The sequence below is a fragment of the Truncatella angustata genome, assembly GCF_020726525.1.
Source record: "Truncatella angustata strain MPI-SDFR-AT-0073 chromosome Unknown BKA67scaffold_1, whole genome shotgun sequence".
Lineage (NCBI taxonomy): Eukaryota > Fungi > Ascomycota > Sordariomycetes > Amphisphaeriales > Sporocadaceae > Truncatella > Truncatella angustata.
The window spans coordinates 6,807,327-6,826,119 of NW_025763381.1; the positions used below are offsets into that span (position 1 = coordinate 6,807,327).

The 18,793-nt window shown below is 47.6% G+C and overlaps 5 protein-coding genes across 5 annotated transcripts; 3 read left to right on the forward strand and 2 right to left on the reverse strand.

Annotated features, from left to right (window-relative positions):
* Window positions 1-3,429: 3,429 nt before the first annotated feature.
* On the reverse strand, window positions 3,430-5,321 carry BKA67DRAFT_509908 (tannase; the record flags this gene model as incomplete). The annotated part of the gene is made up of 2 exons (XM_046097279.1): window positions 3,430-4,220; window positions 4,406-5,321. The coding sequence occupies 2 exons, from the start codon at window positions 5,319-5,321 to the stop codon at window positions 3,430-3,432; spliced, it is 1,707 nt and encodes a 568-aa protein (XP_045965110.1).
* Window positions 5,322-6,861: 1,540 nt separating this feature from the next.
* On the forward strand, window positions 6,862-9,866 carry BKA67DRAFT_549803 (uncharacterized protein). The gene has a single exon (XM_046101609.1). The coding sequence runs from the start codon at window positions 7,145-7,147 to the stop codon at window positions 9,650-9,652; it is 2,508 nt and encodes an 835-aa protein (XP_045965111.1). The 5' UTR covers window positions 6,862-7,144; the 3' UTR covers window positions 9,653-9,866.
* Window positions 9,867-11,103: 1,237 nt separating this feature from the next.
* Window positions 11,104-12,351, forward strand: BKA67DRAFT_667946 (uncharacterized protein; the record flags this gene model as incomplete). Its single annotated transcript, XM_046108625.1, has 3 exons — window positions 11,104-11,260; window positions 11,347-11,439; window positions 11,567-12,351. 3 exons carry the CDS (start codon window positions 11,104-11,106, stop codon window positions 11,998-12,000), a joined length of 684 nt encoding a protein of 227 aa, XP_045965112.1. The 3' UTR covers window positions 12,001-12,351.
* On the forward strand, window positions 12,352-13,578 carry BKA67DRAFT_71860 (uncharacterized protein). The gene is made up of 2 exons (XM_046109386.1): window positions 12,352-13,071; window positions 13,143-13,578. The coding sequence occupies exons 1-2, from the start codon at window positions 12,674-12,676 to the stop codon at window positions 13,480-13,482; spliced, it is 738 nt and encodes a 245-aa protein (XP_045965113.1). The 5' UTR covers window positions 12,352-12,673; the 3' UTR covers window positions 13,483-13,578.
* BKA67DRAFT_71873 (uncharacterized protein) lies at window positions 13,434-16,140 on the reverse strand. The gene is made up of 3 exons (XM_046109387.1): window positions 15,034-16,140; window positions 14,846-14,980; window positions 13,434-14,796 (listed from the first exon to the last, which is right to left on the reverse strand). Exons 1-3 carry the CDS (start codon window positions 15,820-15,822, stop codon window positions 13,792-13,794), a joined length of 1,929 nt encoding a protein of 642 aa, XP_045965114.1. The 5' UTR covers window positions 15,823-16,140; the 3' UTR covers window positions 13,434-13,791.
* Window positions 16,141-18,793: the final 2,653 nt, after the last annotated feature.

Consider the following 18,793-nt stretch of genomic DNA (forward strand, 5'->3'; position numbering starts at 1 on the left):
TCAGAGTATATGCGGGACCGTCTTGAACAAGGAGTTCTTGAAACTTGGAGTAGAAATTTGTTGACTCTGATCTCCTTCTTACAGACAGGCACGTGCTCTTATTTTATAGTTTTTTTTCCCCCATGTCACTTTCAGCCATACCATCGTCGATGTCTTCTTATCAATATTAGCTCCAGGCCCTCGAAGCAGCCACCTTCGCGCAGTTCTTGACGCCTCTCATCCTCCATGGAAATTTGTTCCGATCGACACATAGCCAGCTGATGCCCGGCCATCTTAGCTACCGTCCTATCCATCCTGCTGGAACAGCCGCAGAAGCATCTTGCCCGCTAGCAACGATCCTACGGATCTTAGCGTAGAGCATCCGGCGTGCCGGGTACGGGCGAACCCACTGACTCAAACGACATGTCAGGCATGCGGAGCGACGACATAAAAAAGTTTGTTTGCCAAGAGGAAAGGCGTATAGAGATAATCCAGGTCACTTGGATAGCATGATTGGACATCACACGATCGGTATGTGGGGTTTCCAAAGTTTATGAGCCTCGCCGTTGACTAATCCTATGGCTAAGTAAGCCCTTGTAAACAAGCTTTTCCCGACTATTGGAATGATACATAACATCTACGGTTCCAGTGCTTACACTTGGTAGTTGCACTACTGTACCATTTAGCTGAAGTCTCTGTCCTACCAAGTATACAAAGTATACGAATTACACGAATTATAGTAAGTGTACCAAGTAGCAGGATCCCCTCTCATAACTTTGCTTACCGGGTTTGTTGTTGAGGTTGCTCTACTAACTCACGTGCCGATTGATATGAGGGGAGCACAACAGACTGAGGTCATGATCGTTGCAAGGATAGAGCCTAGAATGCATTAAGCTTCAGCAGATGCAGCTACTTGGATTTTTAGAATTTGTGGAGACAACGAAGAATTACCTGGACGAAGTTATCATTGGCTAAGCATGTCACAGCTGAACTGCGGGAGCGCAGCCCGCCCGGTGGCGCCAGATCCCAACGCTTGGCATGGGGATTTTAGCATTGAGTTTGGAATGAAAGCTCGGTTGACGCTACGTGCCGGCAGACCAAAGCTACGTTGACAGCGCGGTTGGCTACGGAAGCTTCGCTGGTTGACGTCCACGTGAAGACCTTTGATAATACTAGTGACGTCGAGGTGAGAGAAAGAGCAGGTAACGTTGATCAGCCTAGGCGACGTCTGTCAGGGAGCCGATCTTGAGATGATTGCATTAGCAGGGCTTGGCTGATGAATGGTGGTAGGTCTTGACCATGGTATCCCCAGTCTGTCAAGTTCCAGCCTTTTCCTAGAAACATATTAAGGCATAAGTCAAAGTGATAGTGTGTAATCTAGTGCGCCAACGAACGTCGCGATACGAAACGAACGATCTGAGGCGCAACCTCGGGATGTTACATTGCCTAGTGGCTGGCTGTGCATGTCCGCATGTTATTGAGCTGTTGCATACTTTTTACTAATGTATATTGGTTAATATCAACTTTTCACTCGATTCTTGCGTGACTGTAGACAACACGACTGGTCTGGCACATGTGTTTGCATGGAAATTATTGATTATTGAATTTGGAGCCCATGGACACAAAACACTATACCGTCGATGTGACTCGTGGGGTATATGGTGAACTAAGAATTAAAATGCACAGTATTCCAATGCCATCCAGAGCCGAGGATACCCTGTCTACGCCCGAATAATGTAGTACAAGACGCATCCTTTCGTAGAGCTATTATGCTTTAAATAGCCAGCCGGCCAGCTAACGTCTTGGCTTACAGCTCAGCTTCATATTGTATATAAATGAAATTGCAGTAACCCACTGTTAGCCAGGAGCTACAGAAGTGAGACTGCTCAATAGGGAAGCACCGGTCGCCTTATCTGCTTGAGCCGTATCCCCCACTGGCCACACCTCCACACCATCAAGTCTAGCATGACTGCATTCGTCATGGATAGCCACGCCTGGTTCTTGTCATAGTCCATCCCCTTTGTTCTGGCTTTAACTTGTATATAGTAACGCCTAACCTCTCGTAGTCGGCGAATATATTTTCAATAGTCTCTATGTCTGCTTCAAGAAGACATGGGTTAGAAGGAGCTGCACCCTTGACTCTCATGGCTTGAGCCCTGTTGAGGCGGCACCTTATAATTGCACGACCTGTTCATTGCTCAAGTCCTTGTTGATAGCAATCCAGTCACACGCCCGCGGCAATCGTATCTAGGAGATGAGTTGCTTTGCCACTTCATGACACACAGAAAGGGGGGTAGGTCGTTCCCAAGCTCACGTTCTGGTCCTGAAAATAGACACAGGATATTTCCAATTCTTTCAATAAGCACTTGATGCCTATTTCCATTTCTTCGAAGCCACCTTTTCTCAGGTCGTGCTTTAGAAGCTCCTGGCCATTCAGATCCTCAAGTTGTCCGTTGGTCTGACCCATTGCAGGTCACCGTGGCAAAGCAGGCCGTGGTGACATGGGCCAAAATTCGGCTGCCATCAAGCGAGTATCTTCTACCAAGAATTCTAAAGGTGGTTGCCCAAGACATCCGTTTGATCAACTGATGAACCCTGAGTAGTCTCCGAGAAAGGGTTGAGGCCACTAATTGACCGATGAGTGTTTCTCACCGGTCAGACTTCACACACACTCTGTGCGTGGCAACGACCTAATTGAGGATTCTCTAAGACGACGACTATCTCACGTGTGTCAGCAATATCAGTCTTATATTCTGCCCAATACTTTGATGAGATGTAGGTGAGAAGTCGCTGGCCAAGTTCAACTCAATGTATGGCGCTTTTATTTATTTATTTTTACAGCTCATCCCTGAGGCCAATTCAGCAAACTCAAGAAAACATGATTTTCAGCAGGTAACGGTTATCAGCACGTCTTGTATGCTGCAGCTCCAAAGGTGAGTACAGTATTTGATATTTAAAGTGTCGATGGCTGTAAGATCCTGAATATTGTTGTCGCTCAAGTCACACAAACCCTACCATCGACCCAAGCATGAGCTCATTGGCTTAATTAACCCGCTGCAATGCAAGTTTGGTGGACACGTTTGCATCTGGGATTTTTTTTTTGGCTTTGATAAGCGCACTGCTTAGAAGCTATTGTTTGTCTCACATGTCTCGATGAGGCGTGCGGCTTGACGTTCCGATGTGCATTAGCGGACGCCACACCAACATCATCCGGTACAACCTTTTTTCAGAACGACCCGACAAGGGGGTTCAGCCGCTCCTGTGAGACAACGCGGGAATTTTTTCTCTCAAGTCACTGGCACTCGGTAGGTCATTCATTTGAGAACTCGCATTGATGGACTTGCCTCGCCTAGCAGGAAACCACAGTGGCAACCCACACGTACAGAAGCCGAATGATTTGTATCATAAATGTTATTTCTGTCTTTGCAGCTCTTATTTACTCCACGCCGATTACCACACCGGAACAGGGATAGAGTCCAGCTTAGGCAGCCAAGACTCGTATGACTCTTGGTCAAAAACGCATTCTTTCTCATCGCTGCCCTCAGACCAAAGAGGGCGGGTAGGCCACAGGCAAAGATCTTCGCTAACGCCGCTAGTTGTGGTAGCTGGTAGCTGTTCAGGTGCGCTATCATTCTCAACCCAGTCAATTACGCTGCCAAGGATATCAGACGGGAAAGGACCGTTGGGCTGTGACTGGCTGCGACCACAGTGTCCAGCGCCGGGCACAAGGTAAAAGCGGTAGAAGCTGTTCAGCTTGGTATAACCGTCGATAACAGTCTCGTCAGGATACATAGCCTGACGAACGGCATCATGATAGATGACAGAAGAGCCGGATGGGACACTGTTGTCAGATTCACCGTGGTAGTGAATAATCTTACCGCCGTATTCACGAATGTCTTCCAAATCAGGCCAGTTGGTTTCCAGAGTATCTGAGTATTCCTGGATACCCTGGATTATCCAGTCACGCAGTGTATCGTAGCTTGCGTTGGTCAGGTCGAGGTCGGCCGAAATGACTTTCTTCAAGAAGTAGTTCACCCATTGAACTCCAATACCGCTGACTGACGCCTCGTACTGTCCAGTCTCAGCGTTGTAGGTCGTGCCAGCGTCACCAAAATCAGACGATGGTTGAAACATAATGTAAGCCTGACGACCTTGGGAGTCGAAGAGACCGGCCCAAAGGTCTTTCACGAGCTCGGCGGCCTGATCGCTGACAGTACCATTGACCGCTGGGGAGCTAGTACCTCCACCTAGACTATTTGTCAGAAAACCATAAGACAGCAATATTAACTTAAGTCATGGAGAACTTGAATATGGTGCAAGAAGGAATTCAAGCCGCATGAAGTAAATGAAAGTGACATACCTGGACCTCCTGGCCCTCCAGGACCTCCTGGGCCTCCTGGGCCTCCTGGACCACCACCACCACCACCACTGCCGGCAGCACAAGCGTAGCTATTGCCAATGGAAGACGTAGCATTGTAATGTAACTTGCACAGATCTGTTCGACTCACAACACCGTCCTGCTTCCCATCAAGCAAGTCACACGCAGCGATCGTGTCGTTGTTGATTCTGGTAAGCTCGCAAGTAGGAGGGAAATAGTTGTTGGTGATCTCCACCATTGCAGAGAATAGGTGAATGACTTGCTGAAAGGCCATGCGCATAGCTGGAGCACCGACGGCAGCACCGTCAAACTGCGTACCGTATCTCTGCAGCTGGCTAAACCCATCTCGTCCACCTTCCGAGCACCCTGAGTAGTAGGAGTAGATTTTCTCCACGCCAAAGAAGGCCTTTGTGAGCTCTTGGCCAAGAACAGTCATCTCGTGGATAGCCTGGTGAGAAAAGGCGTAAAGGGCATCATAGTTCATGGAACCATTAGCATAGAGGACCTTGTTGGTTAGTTGAGCGCTCCAGCTTCCCAAACCCGCATCAGTGGTACCAGAGGCAGCGCCGTAGCTCAGGCCACCAGACAATCCACCTGCTCCAGAGGTGATTGAGAAACCACCGCCTCCAGTGGACAAGAATCGATTCTTGAAGTTGGCTGGATCAGGAAGATAATACCAAACGTTGGTCTTTCCTTCCTTGCCGTCATGGGTGTAACCGAACGTGACATTGCAAACAGCGACTGCTTCGACTCCCACAACTCCATCAGAGGCTGCGGATGAATAGTTACCAATCGCATTGACAGCCACCGAGGTAGTGTCGATCGTAGTTCCAGGAATGAAGCCATCGCCAGGCAGAACCGACTGCACATATTCGGAGGTGCACACTTCAGCAAAATCGGTAGCTGTTGTTGTGCCCACGAGGCTGCTCACCGCTGCAACGAAGACAGCAACAGCGCGACGCATCGTCATCATGGTTTATGTCGAAAGAAACGAGAGAAAGGAGTTCGATAAACTGGTTGATGATGTCCGAGAATGTACTGAAGATGAGGTGAGGCATGCTGAGTTATGTACATCCTCTCCGGTCGCATAATCTGAGCAGGTGGCCCTTAATGTGGTGACCCGTCCGCTTGACTTCCCGAAATGTGGTTTTCGTCGGTCTTGCTACTGTGAGTATAGAAGAAACAAGCAACCACTTCATTCAGGACGCGCGGCTCGTGCGACCTGAATTGAGCCGCTGACGGATTGCAATAAGCGAATGGAACATTGATCAGGGGAAACAGACGATATGCTGCCCAAGATTCCCCTCTCAGGTTCGACCCTGACCTTTTGTCTCTTTCTTTGGTCACTACCTACCATTCTTCGAAATTAACTCTTCCGTGTGGATCTAGCGTTACATTGAGTAGCATAAGGATTTTAGACTTAAAAGGCAGTTGCAGATACCTTGTCCCGGATGCTGAAGCCGGTCGGGCCTACATCTACCGCCGTTGGTTATGCGTCCTGATTTCCACCTCAAAACACCAATTCTTCAGGTATTTCTGAGTCTTTATAGTCCGAGGAAGCGTTGATCTCACATGATAAAATTCGCGGACAACTAAGTTGATCCAATAGCGCTGTATTTGACACAATAGAAGGCATGTCTATCGCGGCTTGGTGGATGCTTAAGAGACTCGTTGGTTCCATATAGCGATCTGCTATAGGACGAAATCGAAAGATCAAATCAAGTTGAAAGGCACTGTCCCAGTCTGGCAGTTCGATTTGGCTTGTGGATGTAATGAAGCTGAGCAGGAAATAGAATCAAGTAATTATTTGGGACATTGCTTGTGATCAAGGATATTCTTGGCGTTAGGAGTATAAGTCCGACAAGACCGAGATCCGAGTTCTCCGAGCAGTCCCGTGCACGAGCGCGGTGGTTTTACTGCTGACCACTTAGTCATTCAGTAACGGTCGATTGCCCCAATATGGACTGATTTGTTCTTCTTTTTGTCTTGGGGCGAAATGATCTTCTATGAAATAGCGGTACATCTCGAATAGGTCGGGACCGGGACTTCCTAACCGGCGAAGAGAGTCTAGATCGATGACTATGGCCATATTTTCCTATAGACCTAAGGGTCGAAGTGAGATAACATAAAAATAATTACCTCGTCTTCGACCTGGTGAAAAGGATTTTAACGGCAGGCTGACCAAGGTGTAAAATGTTACATAAGTATTATTGAGATGCAGCTGGGAGAACTTTGACTAATGCGAAGTTGGTACGTACATGGGAAGCATGCTTTGCAAAATTATACCACTTTTGCGGACGAGTAGAACTTCGATGTGCGAAACTCGAGTTTGGCGTTTCAGGGATGCTATAAGTTATCAGACAGAACAAACAGAGCCAGGCAGACACAGGGGCTTGCTTCTCGACCAATCAGAGTGCAGGAAGGGTTGGTTTAGTTGACTGCCTAATTCAAAAGCCCCATGATTAAATATGGTTTCATAACGAGATGTTAGTCTTTTGTGACGTGGAATCTCGAGCCTGGGAGCGACCAAATCTCGCTGTCTATCATGTTCTCTGTTGCTTCGTCTTTAACTTGTTAGCTGCTATTGTTTGTTCTATTGGTCAACTTGGCCCGCAGGCACGGACCGTCTTGGTGCCTGGCCAAGCTGCCTCGTTTTAACGACCTCATATGCACCACGAAAGAATATGGTGAGGTATAAGTTAGCGGTCTTGACTTGATTCTTGCACCTTCCAGACCACTGAATACTTTTGTCAACAACAGCAACATCGTCAAGCTAGCACAACCAAAATGAATCGTGTGCACCAGCATGACTTCCAAATCCGCGATCTGGCCACACAATCTGTGACGCTTTTCCCTGGTCGAGCACAGGTTGTCCGCGAAATCAAGGCACAGCTCAAACCCGGTGCAAACCAGATCACCATCATCGGTCTGACGCCCGGTACTGATGAACACTCCATCAAGGTGGAAGGAACTGGGTCAGCCATTATCACAGACATAAATATTCAAAGCTTGCCGAACCGCGAAGTCTTTGAGGATGTTTACCCTGACTCAGACGAATCGGAATCTGGGTCTGAATCGGACCATGACAACGATGATGAAGTCACAGACAGTGAATATGGGGACGTCAAGGATATCTCGGAGAAGATAGCTACATTGCTGGACGAGCAGAGGCGTGCCAACGAATTGGTGGCAAGCGCTGAAAGCCGGATGAAGATTCTTGACTCGTACGGCATTATGTTGGCCAGTGTGCCACCAAATAATAATACCGCATCCAAGGTTCAGGATTTTGATATTATCACTGGACTTGACACTTACCGGACTGAGCGCGAGAAAATCCACCAGGACTACATGGAAGGAAACGCAAAGCAGCGTGAACTCAATGAGCGGATGGAGAAGCTTCAGACGGATAGATCTCGCCTGCAAAAGCGCGCTAATAAAAGGATGGCCAAAGCTGACAAAGAGAAAGCCAAGGCTCTCCGTCATAGAAAGTTGAAGGAGCAAAAGGCGGCACATAAGCGTGAAAGGCTTGTGAAAGAGAAGTTGCGCATTCGCCGCGAGCGCGAGGCATTTTGGCCCAGAAATGTCTATATTGTCAAGGTCAGCTTGGAAGCCGTAGATTTCACACCGGTGACTTCACGGCGCGGCTCGGTGTCAAGTGATTCTGCCACGCTTGCCATCAATCATCCAGAAACAGTCGCCGAGGGTGACATAGCAACTACAAAGTGTGACCTTACTCTATCATATGTCACTAGCTATGCATACTGGTCACCTAGTTACGACCTGGCCTTATCCACAACCACGAACTCTGGGACACTGTGCTTTGATGCACAGTTGACCAACATGACTTCTGAGACTTGGTCTAAATGTAAGATCATGCTTTCCACATCTCAAGCTGACTTCTCCCGGTTGAACGACGAACTTCCGACTCTCGTTCCTTGGTACGTGCGACTTGCAGAAAAGCGCGGTTTCGGGTTCACTACTCATGTACCAACTGAGATCATGTACTCGCGAGAGGAAGAGTCCTATAAAACCGGCACGGGGCTGCGAAACGCGCGAAACACCGAAAAGCCACGGGCGGAACTGTTCGGGATAGACAACGTGGACAATCGTTTTGGTGTACAGCCGCTGCCGCTGCCGCATCAAATTTACAGCACTATCAACCAAATCACTACCGCCAACTCTCAAAATACTGCCACTACTGGCGGTGGTCTCTTCGGACGCGTTCAAGATACCAACCCAGCTCCCACCCACGGTGGTCTATTCGGCTCGAGCCAAGCTGTCGCAACGGTCTCTCCTCAATCAGGTGGCCTTTTTGGACGGGTTCAAAATACCAACCCAGCTGCCACCCACGGTGGTCTATTCGGCTCGAGCCAATCTGTTGCAACGGTCTCTCCTCAGTCAGGTGGCCTTTTCGGTGCTTTGAAGTCGAACGAAGGCGAGTCAAAGAAAAAAGATCAACTCACTGTGGACAAGCTCGCCATGTCGAGTTCGAGTTTCGATGGTCTTCTTCACGCTCATGGCGAAATTGGTGCCGTGGTCATGGAGGCAAAGCCCGACCTTGAATTTCAAGGATCTGTGTTCGAGGAAGTAGGGTTTACTTCCACCTACGAAATTGATGGATCGAAGACTCTCTCACCAGCCTCCAATCCCTCAAAGCAGCGAGTTGCTCGCGTATCCATGACATCTGTGACCTTTAGCCACAATGTTGTGGCGAAGTACAAGCCTGCCGCTTACCTTAAGGCTAAGCTGAGAAACGAAAGCAATCTCACATTACTGAAAGGCCCAACTGGCTTGACCTTGGACGGCACCTTCATCGGCCGAACCACTTTACCTCGTTGCAGCCCTAGCGAGACATTCGATCTCAATCTTGGCATCGATCCGGCTATTCGAGTCGCGTACCCTAAGCCTGATGTCAAGCGTAGTCAAACCGGATTCATCTCGAAAGAGGATAGCAGCACGTTCAAGCGATTGATTACACTTTCCAACACTCGATCTGATGAACAGAGCAAGCCGGCGCAAATAACTGTCTTGGACCAGATACCGGTCAGCGAGGACGAAAGGCTTCGTATCGAAATTATACAGCCGAAAGGGCTGGTAGCCGGATCTTACGGAGTCAGTACTGGAGCTCCCGAGAATGAAGGGAAGGAGCATGCGATTTGGGGCGAAGCGGTTTCTACCCTGAAGAATGGAGGAGAAATTTCGTGGGATGTCAAGTTGAATGCTGGTCGTAGCGTCAAATTGGCATTCGAGTATGACTTGTCGATTCCTGCGGGCGAGCGTGCGGTCAATATTTAAGATGCCGTTTCACAGTTGATTTACCATAACGGAAGGAGAAATATAATAGGACAGCAAGGTTTATGATACAGTGAGGAAAACAGACACAATAAGGATTTAACACGATGAATGTTACGGTTAGTAGCATACGATGGCACTCTTGATACAGAATAAATACCAACTAGTCTAACCTTAGATAGAACTCAATCATAAATATGCAGCACTTATGCTTCAAGATCTCCACTCGAATTGTCATGGCTTGGAAATTTTCTAGTTCAGTTAGTTGTTCTTCGCAAACATAATCAGATCTTCGTTCCAACTAGTAGAAGAAATATTTGAGTGTTTATGTTGCTCTCTTGAGTTGCAATTCAGTAAGACAATGGCATTTACCTCCACTTGAGGAAACATCAAATAAACGAACATTTGTTGAGTGGATGACGTGCCGAATAACCATAATTTTCGAGCTCCAAAAGCCTTCTCAACAGCTTCAGGAGTAAATATTGTCTTCCAAGATACCATGTCGTATTTTACACTTCAGAACGCAGTTGATTCACGTCAAGGTCTCTACCAAGATGTCGACAAGTGGAGAGAATAGCAAAATTTCATGGGTTATACGACTGGCGGTGATCCATTGCTGTCTTCTCTGTGTTTCAAGAACCTGTGGTACTTGTTATATCTTCCGTATCTGAAGAATCTACAATGCTTGCTGTATCCTTCCTATGTCAAGATGGTCTTTAATAGAGAATGATATCCCTGTAGACTTGCTCTTTTCTCTAAGAACTCGGTTTCATCTTTGCGTGTCCGTGCCTCCATTTGACAATCTGGCAAATACTGCGAATTATCAAGATAAGGAGACAACAAGCATTTTAAAAAGGTCACGTTTTAGCAAGGCCTTTCCTCGTGGCAAATAGAAGAAATCAAACACAAATAAAATTAATTTCTGACAAAGGTCATTCTCAAGGCAAAGAGAAGAAGAAATGACGTGGTCGTGTAGTAGGTACTCCGAGGTCAACAACAAGCAATGCTCGCCTGACCATGTTTGTAACAAGACAGACAGTTCACATTAAATTAGTACGAGATAGATGCATTCGTTTGTACTGAGTAACCAGCAGCGAAGTTGCCTCAAGATATTGAGTTATAAAACGGATTAGTTGTACAACAGTAATACATATTCCGCATGGGGATCCATAATTTGCCCGTGTATGCATGGGTAGGCCTACACTGTACTCGACGTTTCCAGACTAGAAATCTTGAAAACTAGTCCAGAGCATCACAAAAAACGTCATATTATATATAAGTCATGGTCAGCATGTCATGAGGTGATCACAAGTTTGAAACTTGTGACAGAAAGGATGACTGCACAGCAAACATGATACGCACAACAAAAGAAAGACATAAATGCCACAAAGTATCTGAGAATTCTTTCAAAGTCTTAATTGATTACGCGCAAGCCAAATCTCGCATTTTTCAATATGAACTCCGCCAACGACGATTGGGAGGAAGACTGTAGTTTTGACGACAGTAGAGCTTTGATGAGGCGGCGGCCTCCCCATGATCCTGCCGCACCAGTTGATGATTCTAAACGGTTGACAAATGTGCCCTGTGTTCGCTTTATTGATACTGGGCCCAGTTTGTCGCTACCGCATAGTCTAAGCCTTCACAACTTGCGGTGCCTCGGGATTGTCATAAGGCCACCCCTTCAAAAATTCCACTAGGGCGCGGGCAGGACTCTGAAGCTACCTCATTCATTTCCACGCCAAGTGATGAAAGGGTCAGCACAATGAACACGAGTTTTGTGCCCTTTGATAGTGAGTCGGCCCCGGGCACACATACCTCTCGACCTGGTTCGAAGCATTTCAGCGAATTCTGCACACAGCATAACATCAATTTTCACTGCAGCCGTGAAGATTTACTGTACCATTTTCTAATGCTCAGACAGGAACCCTTCGGTCGCAAACTTTTGCATACTGGATCGCATTCGCCCGGATCTCTGGCGCCCAGAGACACCATCAGCCGTCGCGCACATCTTCGGGGGACTTGAGAGTTACCGGATCAATAGAGGACTGGGATGCAGTGAGGAGATATTAGATCAGATTAATGAATTTGTGGTGGGTATGCTTGAGATGTTTGAGCCTGAGTGTCCAACTCCCGAGCTCTTATACCGCAATATCGTTGTCTCGTATTCCAAGGTCTTCCAGCCTAATACAGATAGCCACTTGGAGACATTGAGGCAAGTTTGGAACCTAGTGCCAATGGAGATCAAAGTAATGATATTAACTGAGCTGGTGCAGATTGCGAACAGCACCGCATCGGGAGCTTCGAGTCCGCAAATTTTCTTCAAAACACTGAAAGAACTCTCTGTGTTGTAAAGACACTGAGGCAGTATCACCTTCAACATAGTTTAATGAATCTCAAACTACTTTTTAGCAAGTACTAAATCTCGTCTTCATTGCAGAAACGGATAGCATCAACGTTAACAAGCACGAAATGCTCCTTGAGATACGTGCAAACTTGGTTCGCAGTCTATGATTCCCTATGCAAGAAGAAGTCGAACTGATATCCGGGGCTTACGGGTTTAGACCAAGACACGCTTAGGCTCAAATATCTTGCACCTATGTTGTAGAATGCTTGAATGGTAGAAATTTCTTTGGAACGAGTAACTTATTGCATGGAACAAATTGAGATTGTGTATGTGTCTCCATGAGCTCAATGAGTAATGGTGTACATTCCAGGGATCAGCAGTTCTCACCCCACAATCCCCCGCGATTTGACCTCATGTTTCCGGTCTCCACTCCCAGCCACCTTGATGAATCGTCAGAGCAGCTATGTCATGTCTGAGGCGTATTTGAACCCGCCTATCCTTTTCTCTCTGTCTCTCTCTCTCTCTCTCTGAAACCAGTTAACAATGTACTACGCTAGAAATTATCATATATACATATGAGTCAAGTCCCTACATCGAAGATAGTAAATCATAGTACTTTGCGCACAACTTACTAGGCGCGGGCCGAGCCTCCAATCACCACCTCATCCCTCGAATTCAAGATGTCAACAACAGGGACTGTCAAGCCCATCACCATGACGGACCCGGGACCAGTGCCGATGCCTGTGCAATACCAGCAGCCGGTAGCGCCCACGCCATCATTCCCCGGTCCGCCCTCTTATGATCCAAGACTACTCAATCAGCAGTCGTTCCCTCAGTCCATCTCTACTCAGACGACCCATGGTCTCAAAGCAGCACGGACAGCGACCGAGTACTCCCTGCGCGAATTCGTGATGTTGCAGCAACGGCGGCGCTATGACGACCCGGCGGCAGAGAATCGTCTACGCATGCAGAAAGACGTAGCGCTAGCTGACCTGAAAACGCTTAGAAATGAGGTCGCCACACTGCTGAAGGCAAGTGAGTCGCATCGCTGGGGGCGTTGGGCATTGGGTGGATTCTTGTAAGTGCACACACAGCATTAGCCATTATTAGAAAAGAACCTCGGCGTATGCTTATGTATATGTGTGTAAGTGCAATCCTCATCCCGGCAGTCCGTAAAATCTTTCGGAGACCGTCGGATGATAATGAGACTTCCAATGATACGGAGTACGCCTTTCGGCGGAGCAAAACACTAATCTCCCGCACTTGGACCCTGATAAAGAACAACGGCGCGCTTGCTTCTGTGGCAATGTTCGCGCTCTCGGTACTGTACGTTTTCCAGGCGGAAGTGTCACTGCGCGTTGCGAGGACAGTTTCAAAGCGATTAAAAAGGCTTATCCAAAGAATTGAGATTGGGAACGAGGCTTTGGATGAAAGGGATATGGATCTCTTCAAAGGGTGGCGGTGGAGAGTCTTAATGTGGAAAAGTTGAAAACCATATAGTCCAACGTGGAGTTCCTTTGGTGATGATGAACGGCGTGTGTGACAGGCTGGTTTATTGTAAACCTCAAAAACAGGCCTATATCGTAGATATCAAGTTTATTTGACTGTGCTGTATGTACAACCTATCCAAGGAAATGGGTATCCGTTGTTGTAATGAAATCCGCCAGTGTCACACAAAGGGATGATCCTTAACTCCACGCATATTTTCCTAAAGGCATCAAAACCAAACAGCCCTTATGCAAGTCTCCAAACGAGTCGTTATTGTGCTTTGTGTATGTGTTCATGTGCTCCTAGTTCCTCATGCAAAGAAAGGAGCACCAGACAGCTGCCGTTTCTCCACACAGAATTGTCGGACACCATCACCCATTCTTATCCCACATACGTTAATAATATAATCTAACATCCCCATGATGTACTTGAACTGGTCCGCATCGACAAGGTCAGTGGACGCAGCCGTAGCAACTGGCCATAGTATCATCAGTCCGATGTAACTTTTGGCAAGATTCGGTACTGATCTTTGGGTTTTGGATACCAGGTATTCGTCTCCACAGGCAATCGAAGAATCGTCTGAAGATGAAGACGACTCGTATTCCCGAGCGATAGAGGAAGAGAGAAACCTATTGCTGTTTGTCAAGCCGGAGGACTCTTCAATGAGTCGGAAGAAATGTGGAGCCATCCTCAAAATCTCGCGGATTTCCTTTCGGCCCATTGAAACTGCCTCATTATAATCCCGAGTTGCACGGGGAGAAAGCGCTGCTGCCAATCTGGCCATAACGTTATAGGTAACTAACCTGGCAGTACAACCACATACATACAGGCTTATGGTTGCCAATTTCTGGTAAGTCTTGTCCACATCCGTAACATAGTCACTTGTCCTTGACTGGTCAAGGTCGGCCAATGGCTCAGTCGGTTCATCCAAGTCAGGAATCGGCGGAAACTTCTCTGAGTATGCCATTATCATTTTTTTTGTCTCCAAGAGAGCAAGTGTGATGCTAATGGTTTCATCCTCGCCCTGCGGCCCGGCGTATCCAACTGGTGGCGCAGGTGATAACTGCGGCACTGGTAATGTCCCAGCACGGCCGCTCTGTATCTGATCTACTGCGTCAGCTCCTTTTAGAGAGGCCAGTTCTTGAAAGCTTAGGCCGTCCATGTTACGTGCTAGATCCAACATATCCGCCGCATTTGGATCTGCTGCTTCGGCCGCTGGAGTTATGTAAGTCATGTATCGGGGCTCAGTGAGCCACTGAAGCCAAACTTCAGTACCAGTATGGGGAGAAGAGACGCCCAGCATGTGAAGTTTAACCTGCACGGGTTAGTTTCAGGATGTCTTTGGGCTCCATCTACAAACATACTGATTCGTTGCTAACAACGCGAAATAATGCTCTGACCAGCTTGTCGCGTAGAGAGACCTTTCCACGAGCACCGAGCATTGCGGCTGCGCCAAATATGTGACTGCCCCAACCGAGTATATTTTCGGAACAGAAGACCTAATCTTGTCAGCACAATCAGATATACAGGTTGCTCGGGTTCGACCATATACCTCAAAGAGTGCTAGTAATACGACAGACGCTAAGAGCTCGTCATCGTTGTACGATTTAGAGCGTTGAATGGCCTCATTCGTCATCTGCAAAGCTGTTGCATATTGTGCCCTTGCTCGTACTATAGCCTTTCGTGCATTTGCCTTGGTAGAGAAAGCTGCCAGGGACACAGCAGACAATGAAGCTGAGAGGCAAGGCCCGAGACTCTCTTTTTGACTCACAGCCTTGAGTACTGGTAAATATCCTGGATCAAGAAACTGCGTTGGCGCGAATGCGTAACGACTTGCGAAATAGCATAGAGCTCGGTCCTCAAGCGGCAAGGCGAGCAGTGTTTGTTTTAACATCATCGACCTCTTCTTCCTTGGCCCCTGATGTTCGACCCAAGATTTCTGTTTTCGTATTTTCCTCCTGTCTCTCTCACTTCCAAATTCTTCATCTGCGGAAAGCGAGAATGAACCCTGAAAGAACGATGCAGACGAAGATGCAGCAGGCGACAGTGCGACGGTGGAGCCTCCTTCGGCGCTGCCCGGTCCATCTGTCTCTGAGATAGGTGGCGCCGTATCATCTGCCAACGACGAGGACGACGCTGGTGTAGCTGACTTGGGCTTGTGTTCAAATTTCTGTATAGTGGCTGTTGTCATGTCCCGGATGATGAAAGCTGATTCATCTCTGTAGCCCAGACATTCTCGTCCAGCGCGCTTGCATTTGAGGCAATGCGGACGGACCTCATCACACTTTAGACGCCTCTGGCGGCATGTGTGACAAGCTGTGGACTTGCCCGTATAAAACATGGTGTAAATCGTGGTGTAATGGGCATGATGACCAGTTCTTGATGCAAGCAAGACCAGCGTGCCGTATGTTGGCTCGCTGACCAGGTAGTTCCGCGAACGCGACCCTAGTGGCGATCACGAGTCCGAGCTTCAATTGTGGTTGAAAGAGGAATGAGGGTGGTCCTTTTGCTGGCAGTGCTGGTACCGACTAACCACGGTTGAGTAGATCATTTGTGGAGCACGTCAGTATCCCACCTTTTTATCCTTTTTCTCCTAGGTCGCAGACTTTCACGAGCCGGGAATCATTGGTTCGGTTCCCCGGTTCCAGAGAAGAGGATGCGTGGACAACACTAAAACACTGCAATGCGTGGTAGGCAGTGCATGCCACTGCGCTAAGGCCAAGTAATAAGCAGCCGGGGTCGGTATGGGGCCAGGACTTGCAGCGACAAGGAGGCGATTAAAGACAAAGCAAGCTGCTTCCTAAGAACCGGACAACGCCATCGCCGTTATTACATGTGGTGCAATATGAGAAGTCCACGGTAAGTAGTCAGGTTGCTGCTGAGGAGTGGAATGTCTAAAAGTACCAAGGCCGCCCTCCGCTCGTCCAAGTCGTGCTACCAAGAAGCTACGCACAGGCCCTAGACTAGAGTCTCATAATTATCGGCCAATTTTCTGGTGTTCAATACAATCACATTTGGATCGAGACCAGAAGTCAGCTCTTGAAGATTTGCTCCGGCAAATACGAGGTTGGTCTGCCTTTGCCTTCTCTTGTTGGGCTGATGAAGTGCTGAGTAGGGTATTCAATGCCACTGTTCTATGGTAAGAAACGATGCCCAAAATATCGGTGCCAGAAGTGCGTGGTTATCTAGGTCGATACTCAACCGTGCCAATTAGGTTTGAAGGGCTGTCTCAAAAACCACACGCTGCTACATTTGTGTCACCCTATGTCATACTTGGTGCTAGATGCAACCTCAGAGCAACATAACCGTGGCCCTCCAATCAAATCCACAGTGTTATACTTTAGTTGAAGTATAATTGTGTCTTTGGTCCCAACCTGGAAGAGTGGTGGTTGCTCGCTTATGCTGGGAATAACCTATTGCCGTGTTGCTTCCGATCAGTTCGATGCTCCGCTTACGTACCGAAAGCCTGTATGAGACATGCATTACCGTAAATCCCTCCTCTTTAGGACACCAGAACATGCAGGTCTAGCTTCCCTAATTGCTTCGTCACGAGATAAGAACATATACGCGCAAAGATCAGCAGCGATTGCTTTTGCTTCGTTGTCTACCACGCAGATTTGTATGGTTATACATTATCGTCATCATGCAGCCATCAGATCTTTTTATGCTCCCGCCATTGGTGATGAATACTTGCCGGCATTTTCATCACCGAAGAAAAGAAAAGCTCATTCTCACTTGAATTCCGGTTCGATAGTAAATCTCGCCCATGCTATAATTTGGCCGTAATAGCCACAACCATAAAACTACTTGCTGACTCTGGGCAATTCTATGCTCTCGAAAATGTAGCATGAGTCAAACGATATGGGTCGGCCCGTAGAGCTGGAACAGTGGCACCTGACTATGTGTCAAAACTCACCTATGGTCCTTCTAGAAGCCGAGGATTTAATACTTCTCACGCTAGAATCCTTCTGATTGACTTGTGCGACTTGTATAATGTTGAGCACGTGGCAGCCATGATATTGTACCCGTCTTCCACACAAAGCTAACCTAGTGCTATTAAAGTTCCGTTGGAATCCCGAGGGCATTGAGACTATCAACGGGTAGGTTTCAGGGGAAAAGATGAGGATACAAAAAAATTAGGCCAGAGAGAACATTCTTCTTTCGAGCTGCGATATGATTACTCCAAGATGTTTATCGTGACTCTCCAGACGCTTTCCATCTCGTCATGCTTCTGCTGTCACCACTTCGAACTACCGGCTGCTAAAGCCGCAGTTGAAGGTAAGTTGTATTGAAAGTATGGCCACCTCGGGAGTTTCTCGTCATACCTTTGTCGGTAGTAGAGGCGCAAAGACTCATTCTTAAACCGTTTTCTCAATCGTTATACATGTTGGCCGTGGGAGCCTGGTTAATAGAAATATTAGCGGCGTGAAGTACCAGCACCCGCACCCGTGGCAATGCTATGCAAGTGGCCGCGAATGAAGAGAGCCTGAGAGCACCGATTTATTACGTGGCACGGGGACTAGTAATGAGACCAGATCACAGGTAGTGCGGATTTTGCTCCTATGATACAACAACTTCAATGAAGACCGAACCAGCAGGTAGCGCGCACTAATACATCGGCCGTCAGCGAAAAAAAGAGCCGCAAGCTAACTGTAGTGCTCTAAGGTTAGGTCAACTGTCGAATGCCCAGTGTTGGCATCTCAGCATTTCCCAGGTACCACAATACTGATGCAACTACACTTGGTAACCGCATTCTCTTCCCAATGTTGTCCTGAATTCTGCAAGAACGAATACTGAACTACTCGGACCTTACATAACATCGTTGTTCGACATCGAGAGCACATGAAAGAAATGCTATACTGATCATCAGTAGAATTACGGCTCACCAGACAAGCACGATTCAACATCCTTGTGCCTTGTAAATGATTGGACGCAAAAGTCACGCCATCAACCACTGGTTGGTATGACGGGAATCAAAAGCCCTGAACCCCTGCATTAAACTGTAGTCACATGTCCAGTTGATGGCCCGCGCACTGTTCTGGACAGAGTCTAGAACAAATAGAACAACATTCGTGCTTCTAATAAGTTCAGAAACCTAAACCCAGAAACAGAGACTAGCTACACTTCTCCCCCAGACAATATGGGGTTCTCCTCAATTCCGACCTGCGTGCTTCAAGGAAGACACCGTCAAGGTGCTTTCAAATCCTTTTTACACGCAGCTCAGTCCCTGGTAGTCAAAGTCCTAGGTCTGATAGTAAGAATGGCAAGCATCACGGTAGAATAAGAAAGTTATCATTAATACTAATTACAAC